Source organism: Schistocerca gregaria, chromosome 8, assembly GCF_023897955.1.
Source record: "Schistocerca gregaria isolate iqSchGreg1 chromosome 8, iqSchGreg1.2, whole genome shotgun sequence".
Classification (NCBI taxonomy): domain Eukaryota; kingdom Metazoa; phylum Arthropoda; class Insecta; order Orthoptera; family Acrididae; genus Schistocerca; species Schistocerca gregaria.
This window is the reverse complement of record NC_064927.1, coordinates 118,483,441-118,499,604: the sequence shown is the minus strand read 5'-3', so window position 1 is coordinate 118,499,604 and position 16,164 is coordinate 118,483,441. Positions and strand designations below refer to the sequence as shown.

At 39.7% G+C, this 16,164-nt stretch overlaps 1 protein-coding gene across 1 annotated transcript in view; it reads right to left on the bottom strand.

The window, feature by feature from the left end:
* Window positions 1–1,651: 1,651 nt before the first annotated feature.
* The window catches only part of LOC126285464 (putative fatty acyl-CoA reductase CG5065), a 202,358-nt gene continuing 187,845 nt past the window's right edge, over window positions 1,652–16,164 (bottom strand). Inside the window, exons 8-9 of the mRNA XM_049984877.1 lie at window positions 11,994–12,251; window positions 1,652–3,660 (exon numbers count right to left, since the gene is read on the bottom strand). Coding sequence (XP_049840834.1) covers window positions 3,450–3,660; window positions 11,994–12,251 — 469 coding nt within the window. The 3' untranslated portion in view covers window positions 1,652–3,449. The remainder of the gene's footprint in view (window positions 3,661–11,993; window positions 12,252–16,164) is intronic.

The window sequence follows — 16,164 nt, the reverse complement described above, 5'->3', positions numbered from 1 at the left end:
CCTCGCAAAGTGACTCAGTTTGCTTACCTGCAGCTCACAACACTTCAGATGACTGTGCAATATCTAAAACCTTGGAGAGGGGGTGGATTTTCACACTGGATGACATGTTCTCACACCCCACGATCTGGATCTAAACAAATGATATAAAATGATGATGATGACAACCCATGGAGTTTAGTGACCCAAGTTTGGTAGGATTGGTTACTTTCTACAGCAGTAAAACTCAACCTGGGATGCAATAACATGGGTGCACTTACAGTATTATTTTTCAAGAAGTTCACATATTTGGTCAAACATTTAAGAAGACGGATCCTGCAAAGCAATGAGTTGACATAGATCTTGATACACTCCTCGCAATATCCATGACAGGACAAGGCATGACGTAAAATGGTATAAGTAATCCCAAAAGCTTGAAAGTCTTGTTGCAGGTGTTTCTTGTATGCATTCCATTCCTCAATGGACTGATTATACTTAGAAGAGGGAAGTGGATGAACCAGGGGGTCATGGAGGGCAAAACACCCCGTGACATAGACTAGGGAGCAAGCCAACTAGACAAAACAGAATCCAGTGATTGAAGTACTTGAGTTTGATTGTCCTTCACATATGATTGGTGACAATACTGTTGCAAATGATTCTTGATGTTTGATCAACCAACAAAAATGTTCTCCATAACACCATCAGCCATTGTGAAAATAAACAAATGAACCACAGTTGAAATTTGTACAGAGAACAGGACCATAGTTGTTGCCAATTGTGTTGCAGTTATTTCAAGTACAACATGACCAGTAGACTGAACACAGTTTTATTCCATGAATCATTAACTACTTGAACACAGTATTTAAGTAACTTTCAGCAGGAACCAATTATGTGCACAAAGAGCTATAGCACTACACTTAGAGAACTGAGGCAAAGTATATCTCCGCTAGCCTTCTCTCTGCCACATAAACCCACACACATTGGATTTGAAAGTAAGCACATGCATCACTGCACTGAAGTTAATTCATTCCTGTAACATCATCTGACGCTGTGGTTTTCTGCTTGTTTCCCTAAAAGAGGAATGTCACTAATGCCATAACTTTTTAATTGCTGATAACATTAAATGTGTTGTGTTTAATGAGAGCTGTACCTACTGATTTCACTGATGTTACATCATTTTCACCATGGGGCAGTGTTATTGAAATTTTGGGTAAGTTACTGTACTTACTCTTTAGCAGAAATTGAATTAAATACATATGAACACCATTCCTTCTATTGACACAGTCTTATAAAAGAGATTTAAAGTGCAATAATTTTATGAATTCAGATGATTTTGAGTACAGAGTTGTAAATTCTGGTAGTATAACTTGACTCACATGAATTGTGCCAGTTTTAGCAAATGCTTGCCAATCTAAGCTGTAAGTGCACTGTAGCTATGAAATTATAAAAAAATAGGACTTAAACTATTAATTTTGCCAGTCTGGGTAGCAGTTCAGCAATAAGATGTTCCTTTATCACAACTGTCATCTCTGACTCAATGCTTATGTGTGGAGCATCATAGGAAATAGCATTATGGTGTTCCCTTATGCATAACAAGGTGGCTGTAAAAAGATCAACATGTGTTAAAGAGATAGAAGGCAGAAATTTGAAACAGAAAATATTATGGCATTAAATCTTAAGATTTTAACAAATTCTTTATTGCACATAAATAATATAAGGTACAAAATTCATGTTAATGTTCAAAGTCTGATTGCTTGCATTCAGTTTTTTCGTAGCAGGGAAACTATATGCAACTTTAAGCATTGACACAGGTTACTGTATATGAACATATCTTGTAATGGCATTTAAACATTTTGTTTGTCAATATGATTATTTTTATCATCATCATCATCGTCACTGCCATGTCTCCTTTAAAATACAGATAGAAACTTAGGTTATTTTAATCACTTTTCTGGCTTCATATTTATTGTCTCCCCTGTAATGAAACTTCATTCTCCAAATGAAGAGAAGGAAAAATGGGACGGAGAAAAAGTATAGGAAAAAACTGTTACATGTGTGTGTTTTTTGTGTAAATGCTCATGTTTAATGATTAAAAAATCTCCACCCACTCACCTCAGTGCTGTAGTGTGAACTGCTAGAGAATCTAGCACTGGTAACAAGAAGAATCATACTGGGTCACTACGTTTTTAATCAATGTTGAAGGTACACTGGCAAGGCCTAATCATGACATATGCATAGGTAGGAGAGCATCAGGTCAGTATCCTGTATATTTGCCTAAACTCAATCTTTTGGATTTTCATTTGTGGGAGTCACTAAAAGAACTAATTTATGCAAATGACATTCCAAATACAGAGTTGCTGTATCTTGGAAGCCTGAATGACCATTTGACATCATTAGGAGGTCTTTAACAAGGCGTGACAGGCTGTAAAATAAGTCATGCATATATAGCAACAACAGGAGACTATTTTGAACGTTTGCATGAGCTTATTATAATTTGAATATTTGCTTTATCCCATTGTAAAATGTTCTTTCAATAACTGCTCAAATACAAAGCACTTGTGGATAGAGATTTGCATTATTATTTTCATTGTTCTCATGGTAGAAATTGCTCCTAATGTTTGGTCAAGTATGTTTTGGTACACCCATTACTGTACCAAAAGAAATGCAAGAGGCTACAAGATGCATGTTGAGAAAGCAACAACATATTGTGTACTGTCACTTCAAAGTGCACCAGCTTGCCTGCAGTTCTTTTCCGGATTGCTTGTACAGGAACACAGACTGGCAGATGCTTACTCATCATTAGTTCCACAAACATTTAATGCATCTTTGCTTACTGACATAGAAATACACAAAACGATGATTATATTTGTGATATATAACATGGTGAAAAAGACAGCAGAACTATCTGAATGTAAGTTTTATAGAAAACTTTGCAAAGCTTTGTTGGAGGTATTTGTACTTTGTCATAGATGAATCTACAAACTAAACATAGAAAATATTGAGAGATTACCTTGTATGCCATCTATTTCATAATTAAAAATGACAATAACATATTTTTGAGCCTTAATAGAATTTGCAAACAACTCCATTCCTTTTGTACAATTGTAATGAATATTTTACTTGTAGGAACCCAGTACAGTTACAGTGTAGTGTTTTATGTGATTATACTTCTTCAGGAATTTATTCTTTTATGTATTACACTCACTTATCTCAGGTATCAATACACACTTCATGCATATATATCAATACTTATTTCCCTACAGTTATACATCCATAACAGGAACACAGTTTCAGTAATTGAGATTACACCTGAATTGGAAAGAGTAGTATGTAATGTGTGCTATACACGATGAATGTAAGGACTTATAAAGCGTATTATGTTGTACAGCATCTCCATGTCCTTAAATCATTTGCCTCCTGACAACAAGGAGTGCCTTATGCAACAAACTCAGTACACACTATTTACCAGTGAATCAAATAAGTGACTTGTCTTGTATTACTGGTGTTACCGATGGTGACTGTGAAGAGCTTGAGCTGAAAACATTGAAGATCTGTACTACAGAGTAATTTAAAAGTCTCAGAAAGGCACGTAGGAAGTCGAAGATGGCATCAGAGTATGACACCAGTGTCCACAATAACAACCCAAGGAACACAGCTTTTGTTATTTTGTCCACCCAGTACATTCTGAAAATTGAAATGACAGTTTATAAATAACATTTAAAACAATAATTTCATCAATAAATACAGACATCTGATTGTTATTTTTACATTTTTAAAGTAAATTAACAATATGTTAGTTGTATTCCTGTTATGAAAAAAGAGGGTCCCTTGTCCCATTGGTATTCTTATCTAGTCATTAATATACATACATGGAATACATAAAAGAAGTAAAATATATTTTTAGAAGTTGCATTGAACTGTTCTGCTTTGGCACTCTTCAGGTGATTGCACACTAAACCTTGACACTAGGTATTGTGCTGATAATATGCAGCCTGTAACTTTTTTTTCTCCTAATTCCTGTCTGTCATGCAACATATCCTTTGTATAATATACAATGTTATTGTACCAGTTAGCATTGTTAAATGTAGTGAAGATTGGAGAGTTAGCCACAGAAGTTGATTAGCATAGGAGCATGTTACGTGTTGTTTAAGATACGTCGTTCATATGGAGTAGCAAAATTTTTAACCACAGGTTTGGCAACTGGAAGGCCAAGGGTAACAACAGGTGATGACAACTGGTATATGCTGTAAGGGAGTATGAGGAATGAACCTTCTTTGCTGGATGTTCTGACCAAGTTTTTTTCCATAAGGCACTGTGACTGCTCATATATGTAGAGCAATAGGTGACAGTTTATCCTTCAAGGCAAAATTACTCAACCATGCATGGTTCATTTTATGGATGAATATTGTGAACAAAAAGACAAATTAATGGAGTTATAATATGGACTAGTGAGTCTCATACAGATGGCTTATAGTGCTCTCAGGAGATGTGTTGTTGTTCACAAATGTTCTCCCCAGACCAAACTCTGCTGAGACAGCAACTGTGCAAGAAGAGTGGCAGTTATCACTGGGGCATGTTACATGTTGTTTGCTGTGCCCTTGTTATCATCTTTATCATCACATATTGCTGCAGGTGCATTGTTCAAGAGCAGTTCAATAGGTATCCTTCTTAGGACTGAAGGTGAAATAAAAAAAAGAAACTTAGTATTTTTTATGTATATACCATTTACCAGTATTGTGGACATTTTCAAGCCCCTCCAAAAATAGTAAAAATCAAGATTTCTTAAGTATGCCTCTGTTTCAACAGTGATCTCATTTAAGCAGGATTTTTCTGCTTGTAAGTATTTTTTCATGTTTGGAAACAAGAAGAAACAGCAGGGAACCAGGTCAGGCAGCTAGGAAAATGGAATAGTCACTATTTTGTATGCATTATTGGTGGTAGTAACTTTGGAAATCGAGTATGCCTTGGGAAAAGAAGAAGGCACAATTCGAACAGCTATCCATTGTGGTTCAACTTGAAGCTGATTATTCTTTCAGTCTCTGGACTGTGTGAAGAAGACATATGCCATTGGTGCCCAGAAAGTTTGGCAGGAATGTCATAAAAACTATGAATGCACATCTGTACTTGCTTTCAGAAACTGTTCACCACTTGTTGCATTTATTGGTCCTGAGGGAAACACAGATGTTATGGATCCACATGGACAAATTCACTGAATGTAACAAAGTGAATTGCAAAGTTTTCATATTCTTAACGAATCCATTCATCACAAAGTACATTTTTTAAAAGGAAGATACAAAACAGCATGCATGTAAATTGACCAGTGAAAGGAACAAGAGAAGTAAAACCATATCACACACATACACTGAACAATTACACAAAACTACTCTGTTTTTTTTTTTCTAGTAGAATGAAGCCTAAAACACTTTTGGTGTAACGTTAGTGTAAGATTAATTAATTAGTTCATGAGCTCTGGCAATATAAGAAAAAAACTTTTATTTTATTGCTACATATAATACAGAGAGCTCAACATTTTTCAATAATGTAATCTAAAAATGAATTTATCTACAATTTTATAGCTGTGTTTTCATATGTAACTTACATTACCTATTGGTTAAAACTAGACTAAAATTCAAACAGTTGACTATTACCAACAATTTAAAGTAACCCAAGGCTAAATTAAAAATTGCACTGCCTACATTTTTCTTGCTAACTTTATCCATCGGAGGTCACCCTTGGAATAGCCTTCATTCATTGTTAGTGTCACACACACACACACACACACACACACACACACACACACACACACACACACACACACATGAGAAGCTTATTGAGATACATGATTATGAATAAGAATCAATAAAAATTGTGTCTGTATTTAACACTTTATAGTGTATGTGGTATTTTTTTATATTCTTCTTTTACTTGTGCTTTTGTCACACATTAATGCAGGGTTGGCATGATTCTTAACGGATTTGGCATGGTTAAGTTAAGTAATGGCCATATGCCTTTTCTGTTGCCACACCATTACTCCTTGTCTGTGTGTAGTGTTATTCGTGTGAAATGGAATGAAAGTTTTCTAAATATTTGTGAATCGTGTAACTGAAGCAGGAATTTGTTACTAGCCTAATATTCAGCTGGTGGGATGTGGGAAATCACCTAAAAACCATATCCAAGCTGGCCAGCACACTGACCCTCATTGTTAGTCCACCAGACAGATTTGATCTGGGGCTTACACACATTCCCATCCTGGATGCAGTGCTTTAACACACATAGCTATCCAGGAGGATATTTTTTGTTTTATAGCCCATGTAAAATCTGCTTTGATAGTGATGGTCAGACTTGTGATTATTTCTGTGTTGTACTTTGTGGTTTGATCACTAAGTGGATAAGAGCCACCCCACAACTCCACATTCATGATTCAGTTCCCTTCTAGTGTGGGTTTTTACTGTGAGTTATCATTTCTTTCACTTCCAGCAATGATTTTCAAAAGTAATTAAAACCTGACAAGTTGCCCCAGGGTCTGGATTCCCTGTTACACTGTAGGTTTCTTTATAACTGTAACTGTGTGGGTAAAACAGTTCAATAGACAGAGCTAGACAATGTAATACTGTCACCCCCCCCTCCCCCTGTCCCCCCTCCCCTGTTCCCCTCCTCCAACACACTCATGCAAAGTAACACACTGTTGTTTTCAAAGAAGCCTTAGTTCGGGAGAAGATTTAGTTTATAGGAAACAATCTTCTAGAGTTGTAAGCTGGACTGCATTTGGTGGGCAATTGCTTGATCACAAGAAAAATGTTTAATTATTATTTATTAATCCTGGTCAGGTGGCAAAACTGCATAGTAGACTAAACTAATGTCTAACAATGGAGAGTCCAGGATGGATTAATAACAATATGGAAAGGATACACTGCTACTCACCACATAGAGGAGCCATTGAGACACAGACAGGTACAATGAAAAAGTCTGCAAAATTGTTATAAGCTTTTGGACAAAGTCCTTCTCTGGGTGTTTGTGTGCCTGTTTTAGTAGAAGTACTTTGTATGAAACCTTATAACATTTTAGCAGTGTACCTGTCTTCGACTCAGCAATCCCTCTACATGGTGAGAAGCAATCCATCCTTTCCACATTGTTGTTAAACTAATGTCTAAGGTTCATTATATTATACTAAACAAATGTCTGGTTAAACTAATGTCTAAGGTTCATTATATTATACTAAACAAATGTCTGGTACTATACGCAGTAATCTTTGGAATCTGTTAGTGGACATCAGCAGTATACTCACTACTTTCTACATCTACTTATATGATCTAGAAATCACTATACAGTGCATGATGGAGGATATTTCATAGTAACAACTGCAGCCCCTTTCTATCCTCCTCCATTTACATCATATGAAGCAAGAAAATGAATAACTTACTGTGAACCCCTATAAAAACCCTAATTTGTCTAATTCCCATGATTCCTGTGTTAGATATTGAATGGTGGCAGAAGAATTGCTCCGAAGTCCATCTCAAATATTGTTTTTCTGTAAACTGATTCACCACAGTTACATGAAACCTCACATTTAAGCCAATGATTCTCATTTAAATTCTTCCAGGGGGCTCACGGTTCTTTTGTGAGTTTGTGTGTGGTGCACATGGGGCCCTGAGCTATTGCAGACCCTTCTGCCTTCCCAGGCTGCATTTCCTTCACTGTGCCCCTTCTTCCCCATCCTGGCTCCTTTGCTGGTGCCCCCTCTTGTGGTGATTTTGTTTACGTCGAGCTGGCTATCTGTCTAGTTCCCTGTATTCCTTGTGAATTGTCACTTTTGCCTGTTCTCTTTCATCCTTTTTGGTCCCCATTTGTAGTTTGATCTCCATGTCTTAATTTTCTCTTTTTAGTGTGAGCAATTTGGGGAGGAACTCCCTTCTTAGTGCCTACAGCATGGATTCCTCTCCTCCCTTTCCTCCCCTTCTTCCTTCCCCACACAGCCCCCTCCAGCCTGCTAGATCACCAGCATGTGTGGCCAGTCTGTGTGGTGGGGCTGTTATGTATCCATCTTTCTGAGCCACTGGCAACACAAGGATCACAGTACTGATACCTGTGTTGTTACCCCCACATGTATGCCAAGGAATGGTTGCTTGTTATCCTGGAGCATAAGAACTCCCAGTAATGGTCACCTTGCCAGATGGTCCTTTCTGTGGTAGGGTGGCACACATGGGGAAAGCCCATGATCGGAATGGGTGGATGTTTGGTGCATGAAGCATATCAAGCTGCAAAACTGTCTGTTCTCAAACGGCTGTCACTTTGAGTGGTAGCTGATCACTGAATGCTGCTTTGTATTACACTGCAGCCTCCCACCGTGGGAGGAGGGCCACACCCACTGTCTTGGGATGAAAAGTTTCCCCACTACCTGGTTGTACTAGGATGGACAGGGACACATTCATTGCCACAAAGCCATTATTTTTTGTGGAGAATATCAAGGACAAGTCTGGCAAAATGGAGTCCCTCACTAAGATGCAGTCAGGTTCCCTGTTGATCAAAGCTTATCCTGCCACTCAACCTGTAGCTCTTCGTGCTTGTGATCATCTTGGCAATGTTCCCGTTTCTATTACCTCTCATCAGTCCCTGAATATGGTCCAGGGAGTGACTTTTCACAGGGACCTCATCCTGTGAACTAATGAGGAACTCTAGGCTAATCTGGAGCAACGTGGCATTCGTTTTGTTTGACATGTGCACAAGGGCCATAAAGACCTTTATTTCAGCTTCCAATGGGGACATCTTCCTAGAGAAGTCAAGGTCACATGTTACTGACGTGACATGAAGCCATACGGCCTGCCACCATGAGTTGCTTTCAGTGCTTGTGTGTGGTGACTGGCCACCCACTCCATGAGAGAAGCCCTGGTGTTCCATCACTTGTGTTTGTAAATTGTCATTACTGCCACTCTCCTTGATTGCCAGATTGCTCGGTTTACAAGAAAGAAAAGAAGAGCCAAGAGTAAAAGCCCCTGGATCATCTATCTCATGCTAGTGTTGATTTATTCTATTTTTGCCTCTGTTACTTCCTTTCCCCTTCTACCTCTTCCTTTTCTCTGTCCCATCCTCCTTTCATCTCTCCCTCCCCTACAGTTCCCATGCTCTCCCCTCTGGCTCCCACTCCCCCTGTTTAGCCAAAGAAATGCCCCCATTCTTCAGGACCCTCCAGTGATGGGGATCCCCGCCCCCCTTTGGAATCCTTCCCTCCAGCATCTCTCAGAACAGAGGGCTGCTACCACAACTCATCCATGGGATGCATCATCTGTGCAGCCCAAGGTCGCCCACTCTCTTTCAGTTACAGAGCCTGCAGAAGCCTGCTCTCCCTCTGTGCCCTGCCCTGCTCAACCTCCAAAAGAGGAGAAGAAGAAATATAAGTCCAAAAGCATTTCTGTGATGACCACTCTCCAACATTTTGCGGTTATCAGGTGTTTTGTTGGAACTGTGGCAGCCCTAGGACAGTATCTGGAGAGGCCTACACTTTGGTTCACACCAATGTCATTGGTGACTGGACAACCCTTGACACCAACCTGGAAGCAATATCAGTATGAGTGTGAATGAGCCCAGCAATCACCATTTGCAATGTCTAGTTTCCTCCAGGTAGACCACTTCTTTGTGTTGACCTGCCTAACTTAATGTAGCAACTCTTGCCTCCATATCTCCTCCTTGGGGACCTCAATGCACACCATCCCCTGTGGTGGAGTGCTACTTCGATGGGTAGTGGTCTTCTAATTGACCAACATATTACAGACTTTGATTTCCTCAATGATGGTTCCTCTACCCACTTCAGTACCACTCACGGCACCTTTTCTGCTACCAATCTTATGATCTCCTTCCCTGCTCTTGTGGCTTCCCTACATTGGTCACTCCATGATAATCTCTGTGACAGTGACCACTTTCTGGTGATTCTATTGTTCACCTGCCACCGCCAACAGACAGGCCCCCACATTGGGCATTCCACAAAGCCAATTGGCATTTATCTGCATCTGCTGTGTGCTTCAACACCTCTCCCTTGTACATATTGATGCAGTCAGGCAAGATGTCCCTGGCACTGTTCTTCATGATACTGGCACTGCTCTCCCGCTATCCACCAGTCCCCCCTTGTCATTGACAAGTACAGTGGTGGCTGTTGACAAGTAATGTGGTGGACCAAGAATGCAGCAGTCACTATCCAGGACTGCTGACGGGTACTGCAGTGATTTACACAACACCCTTTTTTGACCAACCCTATTGCTCTTAAGCATCTCTGTGCTAATGCTTGCTACCTCATTAAGCAGAGTAAAATGGAATGCTGGAAATGCAATGTTTCCTCCCAAGATACATATGTGTCTTCATTGCAGGTTTGGTCCATAGCCTTTTGGGCCACCAGAGACAATCAACCGGCTCAGGTTTTACTCTACAGAGTGTGTCTACTGTGATCCATCAGTCCTTGCAAACACCTCGATACACACTTTGTCACAGCATTGGTGTCCTCTACCTTTCTCCAGCAGACTGAGTTGAAGAAACCTCCCCCTATGTCATCCCTTACTAAACTGAATCCTATAATGAACCCTTCATGGAATGGAAATTCTTGCATGCTCTTATATCTTCTCTTATATCTTCTCCATCCACAACCAGATGAACCAACACTCGGATGTTACCCAAAGGCAACATCTACCCAGGGTCTTCAACCACATTTGGCTCATTTGTGTCTTCCCCTCATTATAGCAAGACAGCATAGTTATCCCTGTCCTTAAGCCTGACAAGTACTCAACGCCTCCTGACAGCTACCTGCAGATCAGCCTGACCAACATGCTCTGAAAACTGCTCAAAAGGCTGGTTAGCTTCTGATTATGATTGGTACTTGAATCTCAGGGTCTTTTACCTGATATCAGTAAGCTTCTGGGAAGGACAATGTAGAACTGATCATTTATCTCACTTGAATGTGTTTTTTGCATTTATCCATATCTAAGACAATGGAAATACAGTATAAGTAATTTTGCATTTTGTTATACCATCTAAGTGACAATACTTTCATGTAGACAACAATACTGTCAACAAATAATTGTAGTGGTACTGTGGTATAACTCTGTACACAACTTTTGGATATGATGATAAAATCTTCTCAGATTGACAGCTCAGTCAATGCGTCGTTCTCTGGCAACATTTCAGCAAGTTTCTTACTTGCCGTCTTCAGGTGACTTCTCAGATATGCACTTGATGACATGCATATTGCAATGAGTGTTCCACATATGTACTATTCATGTGATGGCATGCTACAGCGTGTCTTCTCATAGATACCTGTGTATATTCAAACTCCCAAGGTGTGCTCAAAATGAATTGAGAACAATCAACAGTGCACTCCCAGAGTTCATCAACGCAATCAGCAGGGCTGTAATACAGCAAAACTTTTAAATTTATTTAGACAAAATTCAGTGTATTCAATTCAGGGGACCTAGGCTGCCACTCTACTGGTGAGCCATGACAGACACACTTGTTATTGAAATGGTGTTTAACAGTACTTTGGAATTGAGGCTGATGGTTATAGATTTGTTATTAGTGTCTCACTTGTGGTGTCTTGAAATAAAAATAGTCTTATGCATTGAGAGTGTTGTAATGTTGACATAGCTGCACTTATGCATGTATCATATTGTGGAACCCTTTGGTTTCTCAACTTACATTTGTTAGGATTATTTGCTTCTGTCATTGTTCTCTACTCAGCCTTTCCATTTGCCCCTATAATGGTCAAACACTGTGTACATCTGAGTAATGAATGTTTCCTTAGATTAGCCATAAAGTGTGCTCCATGCGATTGTGAGCATTACAGTCCAGGATGACAGCTGCAGCTGCCAATATGGGTGACTTTATACTTATTGGCATGATTTGTGTGAAAAATTACCTGTTCGGCAGTGCTATTAGTAAGGAGCATGTTATTTCTATGTAGCATACATTTATAAAAGTGATGCATATTAAAAGTCCTGGCAACTGCATATAATCTTTTATGCTGGTGTATGTATACTTACATTCGCAGATGTCTTCTGGCAGCTGGAAGTGTTTCTGGTAGCTCTTTCAAGATGTATAATCTTGCAGCCCTTATACAATCTTCAAAGTAAGCATCTATATCCAAATCATCTCCATCGATCTTATAAAGAAGCCTTTCCCTTTTGTTCAACTGTTTTCGAACTTCAAGTGCAGAATCATTGATAAATTGCCACTGATTGTTTGCATAGTACTCAAACACCTCAAAACCTTTCATGATTCTTCGTTGAACTCTCATCATTCTGAAAAGAATAGTCATAAGTCACAATGATTATATTGGCAATGTTAATAAATGATCATTCAATTTTATATTTTATTAGATTATTTCCATAATTGTATTATTATGGCACTTTAATAAAGAAATGCTTTATATTGGCCTTGTTCTGATGCAGTCAATTTGGCCACTGAATAAGTGGTCTGCTACTAGCATATTGAGTGGGGTGAATATTGACCTTTCTTGTTACATGCCAACAGCAGACATTAATTATATGTGAATGTGGAAGGCTTTTGTGTGTCCAGCCAGGTGAAACTGTGGAAACCATGCAAAATTTTGATGGAACACATTTGCATTTCCAGTCAGGCAGCAGTGCTGAAAAACCATGACTTACGAGGACTGTCATACTCATCACTATCACCTTCTGGCAATGTGTTGATATGAAACTTGATCAAAAAAGAATTTACAACCATCTCCTAAACAGGAAGGAGAGCTATCAGTGAGGCAACACATGTGAGAAGCTGTATGTCAAGAGTTCAACCAGCAGAGTTCAACTCACTTTGTGGGCCAAGAATGCCTACACCACCAGTCCAGACAGTGTTTCAGCACTTTTCCAGAAGATGACAGACATGTCACTTGTTGAAATGTCACAGTTTTTCGACAATACCACATGGCTGGTGACCGAAGAGCTTTCCATCAATAGTATATGACAGCTACAGACAGACAGACAGCCATCCAGGCAGGCGCACGTACACACACACACACACACACACACACACCTACACAAATCGTTTTGTCAACAGAAGTGGCAATGACCAAGGAGTGATCAAGACTGCACGCACCAGATGAAAGCTAAATCAGTCAGACAAATACTGCACAAATGGTATCACTGATCAGACTACGTTACCAAAAACACATCTTCTATAGGTTTTAGGGACCTGAAAATGTAGCATCTTTTTTTGGCAAAATTAGATCTTTTTTGGCAAAATTAATATCCTTTTTGTACATGGTTGTACACACAAATTTCAATTTTTTCAATGCTGCATGTCTACAGGAAAAATTAATTGCAAAAGAGGTGATTGGGAATCAAATAATAACATGGAATAAATAACTTTTATTCTCTATGATAAGAGCTTTCTGTGTGGAACATTTCCTTTTGTAAAATCTTCAACAGTTTTTTTTTTTTTCTGAAATAGCCTTTGCTTGTTCTGGTACCGAGCTCCAGGGAAACTGAATACTGGCTAGAGGAAATGGGCCTAGGGCATAGTCTTGCTGCAGCTCTGCACTTGTGGCATGAACATACTACTCATTCTGCCATGTGAATACACTGGCCAATAACATTCCTCAAGGCCAATACAAATGTGGCTACTCAATGAACAGCCAGTTGGTTCTGTACTTGCATCTGATATTGTTGATTATTGTCATCACTGCACTACAGACTATTCAATAACAACCTCACTTGGCACTTGGTTTTTCTCTTTGGTCTCAATTCAGATTGTGTCTCTTTTCGCTCTTGGCATGTTGACACCATTGTGATGAAGGTATCTGCTTTGGATTTCATTGTTTACATAGGTTGCTTTGACCCTGTTCTTGTCCATGTCATGCCCACTGTTAGTCAGCTGTGTTTAGCTGGGTCACCACTTGGTGTCATGTTTTCTTCCACAGGTGGCCATACCAATGTGCAACTTCAGATGTTTCTCCCCTGGGTTCTGGTGTGTGTGCTGATATATAACTACTCATGGATATAACATTGGTAATGAGGAAAAGAGAAGTTGTTGAGTATCATGGAAGCTAAATTGGTTTGCCTGTTCGAGCAACCGCAGCATCTAATGCAACAGTAGCAGGTTCATATAGACTTGTTACAAGTCACTTGAGCTTCAAGTGGACATATTTTGAGTGCATGAGGCCACTTTTCTCTAGGCCTCAGTAACCTCAGCAGTCAATGCCCCCATTTTTTCTCTGCCATTTCCACATTTCAGTGACACTATGTAGGACTGGGACACATATTTGCACTGTCTGAAGAAATATTTAATTGCATTTCAAGTCACTGGAGATTCATTGATCCATTCAAGACACTAGTATTTTTGTCTTGGGTGTCATCACAAATATTCTTCCTGCTCCACAAATTGACATATCTGTCTTACTATATTGCACTCTCCATTCAGGAGATATGTGCTCTGTTGACTAATTATTATTCCCAAAGAGATCAGGTGGTTACCTACAGGCTTGAGTTTCACCAATAACATAAATACCTGGACAATCATGTTGCTCATGAGTTACTGACTTGCAACCTGTCATCTACAAGTGCACCATCTCTTGTGCCAATCAAGGCTGAAAGGCTTCGTACATGGACTCTTTGATTCACGATGTGGTGCAGCTGGCACTCAATCCTGAGATCTGCACAACGGTGCTGAAACTGGACAGTCCATTGTTGTAGAACATCTTAGGTACCATACATTCATTCAAGATTGTGCAGGCTGCTAACAAATGACTCATGGTAATGCCCAAGCTGTGGTAGTTAGTGCACCACCATACATTCCAGCCCAGCATTGCAGGCTGCAGCACCATTGTGATTTGTTATTGTCCGAAGTCTCTATGGTGTCTGAGCCTCCAGTTCCCCTCATTGATGGTCATGGTGATCATTCCCTTCATGCCCACAGCATTTTTCTGCTCACTCATGAGCAGACTGTCCAGATTGTTGGGGACCCTGCAGATGCTGTGGCAAATAGGAATATCTGTGCTCAGTTTGTCGAAGTTGTGGAACCTACATCCATCCTGCCCTGCAAGTACACAAGGACAAGCCACATGTGCTGTAGTTGGCTCATGGTCTCCCCAGACCAATCTTTGATGCATAAATTGTTTCTCATACTTCATGTTTTTCACTGGCACTTCAGTTTCCAGGTGGACAGTGGAGTTACCATTCTTTGCTGAAGAGGGCTCACCTGAGTTGTTCCCATCCTCATGACATTTGGTGGCCTATGAAGATGGTTCTATTTCTCTTTGTGGGCAGTTCACAATCACTGTGACCTACAAAAGCATCATGCGGCTCATCATGTTCTTTGTCATGGAACACCTATCTGCTATCGACATTTTCAGCCTCAATGCCTTTACATCATCTGGATTTTCTATTTGCAATGAATTCAAGATCATATCAACTGCAGTTTATTTCCAGGAACTGGACATATCTGCATTGTGTTTGCATCTCTGTTTCAGTCAGATTTGGGATGTGCCTCTGGCTTGCAGGCACACATTATCCTAAGGCCATATGATACACCTTGTTTTTACCATTACAGACCACTTCTGGTAACCTTACATTCTGCCACAAAGCAAGAGCTAAATCATCAAGCCACATGGATCACTCCCCTACTTATCATCAGAACACCCACTGGTTCTTTCAGATTCTGTAGAGATTTCTAGGCTACAATCAGCACTCTATCACAGGCGGAAACTTATCCTACCCTGGCTGGAACATCTTCTCACCAAATATACTGGAGGGGAACACAAATCCAAGATTGACCTCACTGATTCTTACCTCCAGTTACCTTTAGATGAGGAATCATAGAACATCATTGTCATTAGTACTATTTTTGGTTTGTACAAGTACGAGAGGCACCCATTTGGCATTGCCTCAGCCCCCGCAATTTTCCAAAAGTTTCTGAAACAACTGACACAGTGTGAATTATGTGGATGATTTTATTCTGATAGAGCCCTGCTACAAGGAGAATTTGCAAAATCTCCATATCCTTTTTATAACCTTGGGGGATGCAGGCCTGCATTGTCATTTATAGTAGTGCAAGTTTTTTCAGCCAGAAGTGGAGTATTTGGGCACTGGTTCACCGAAGAGGAACAGGCCAACTGATCAAAAAGTCACCAGTATAGACTCCTTTCCTTGCCCAACAAACTTTCCTAAATTGCAGATGTTTTCAGGCAAAATTAACTAT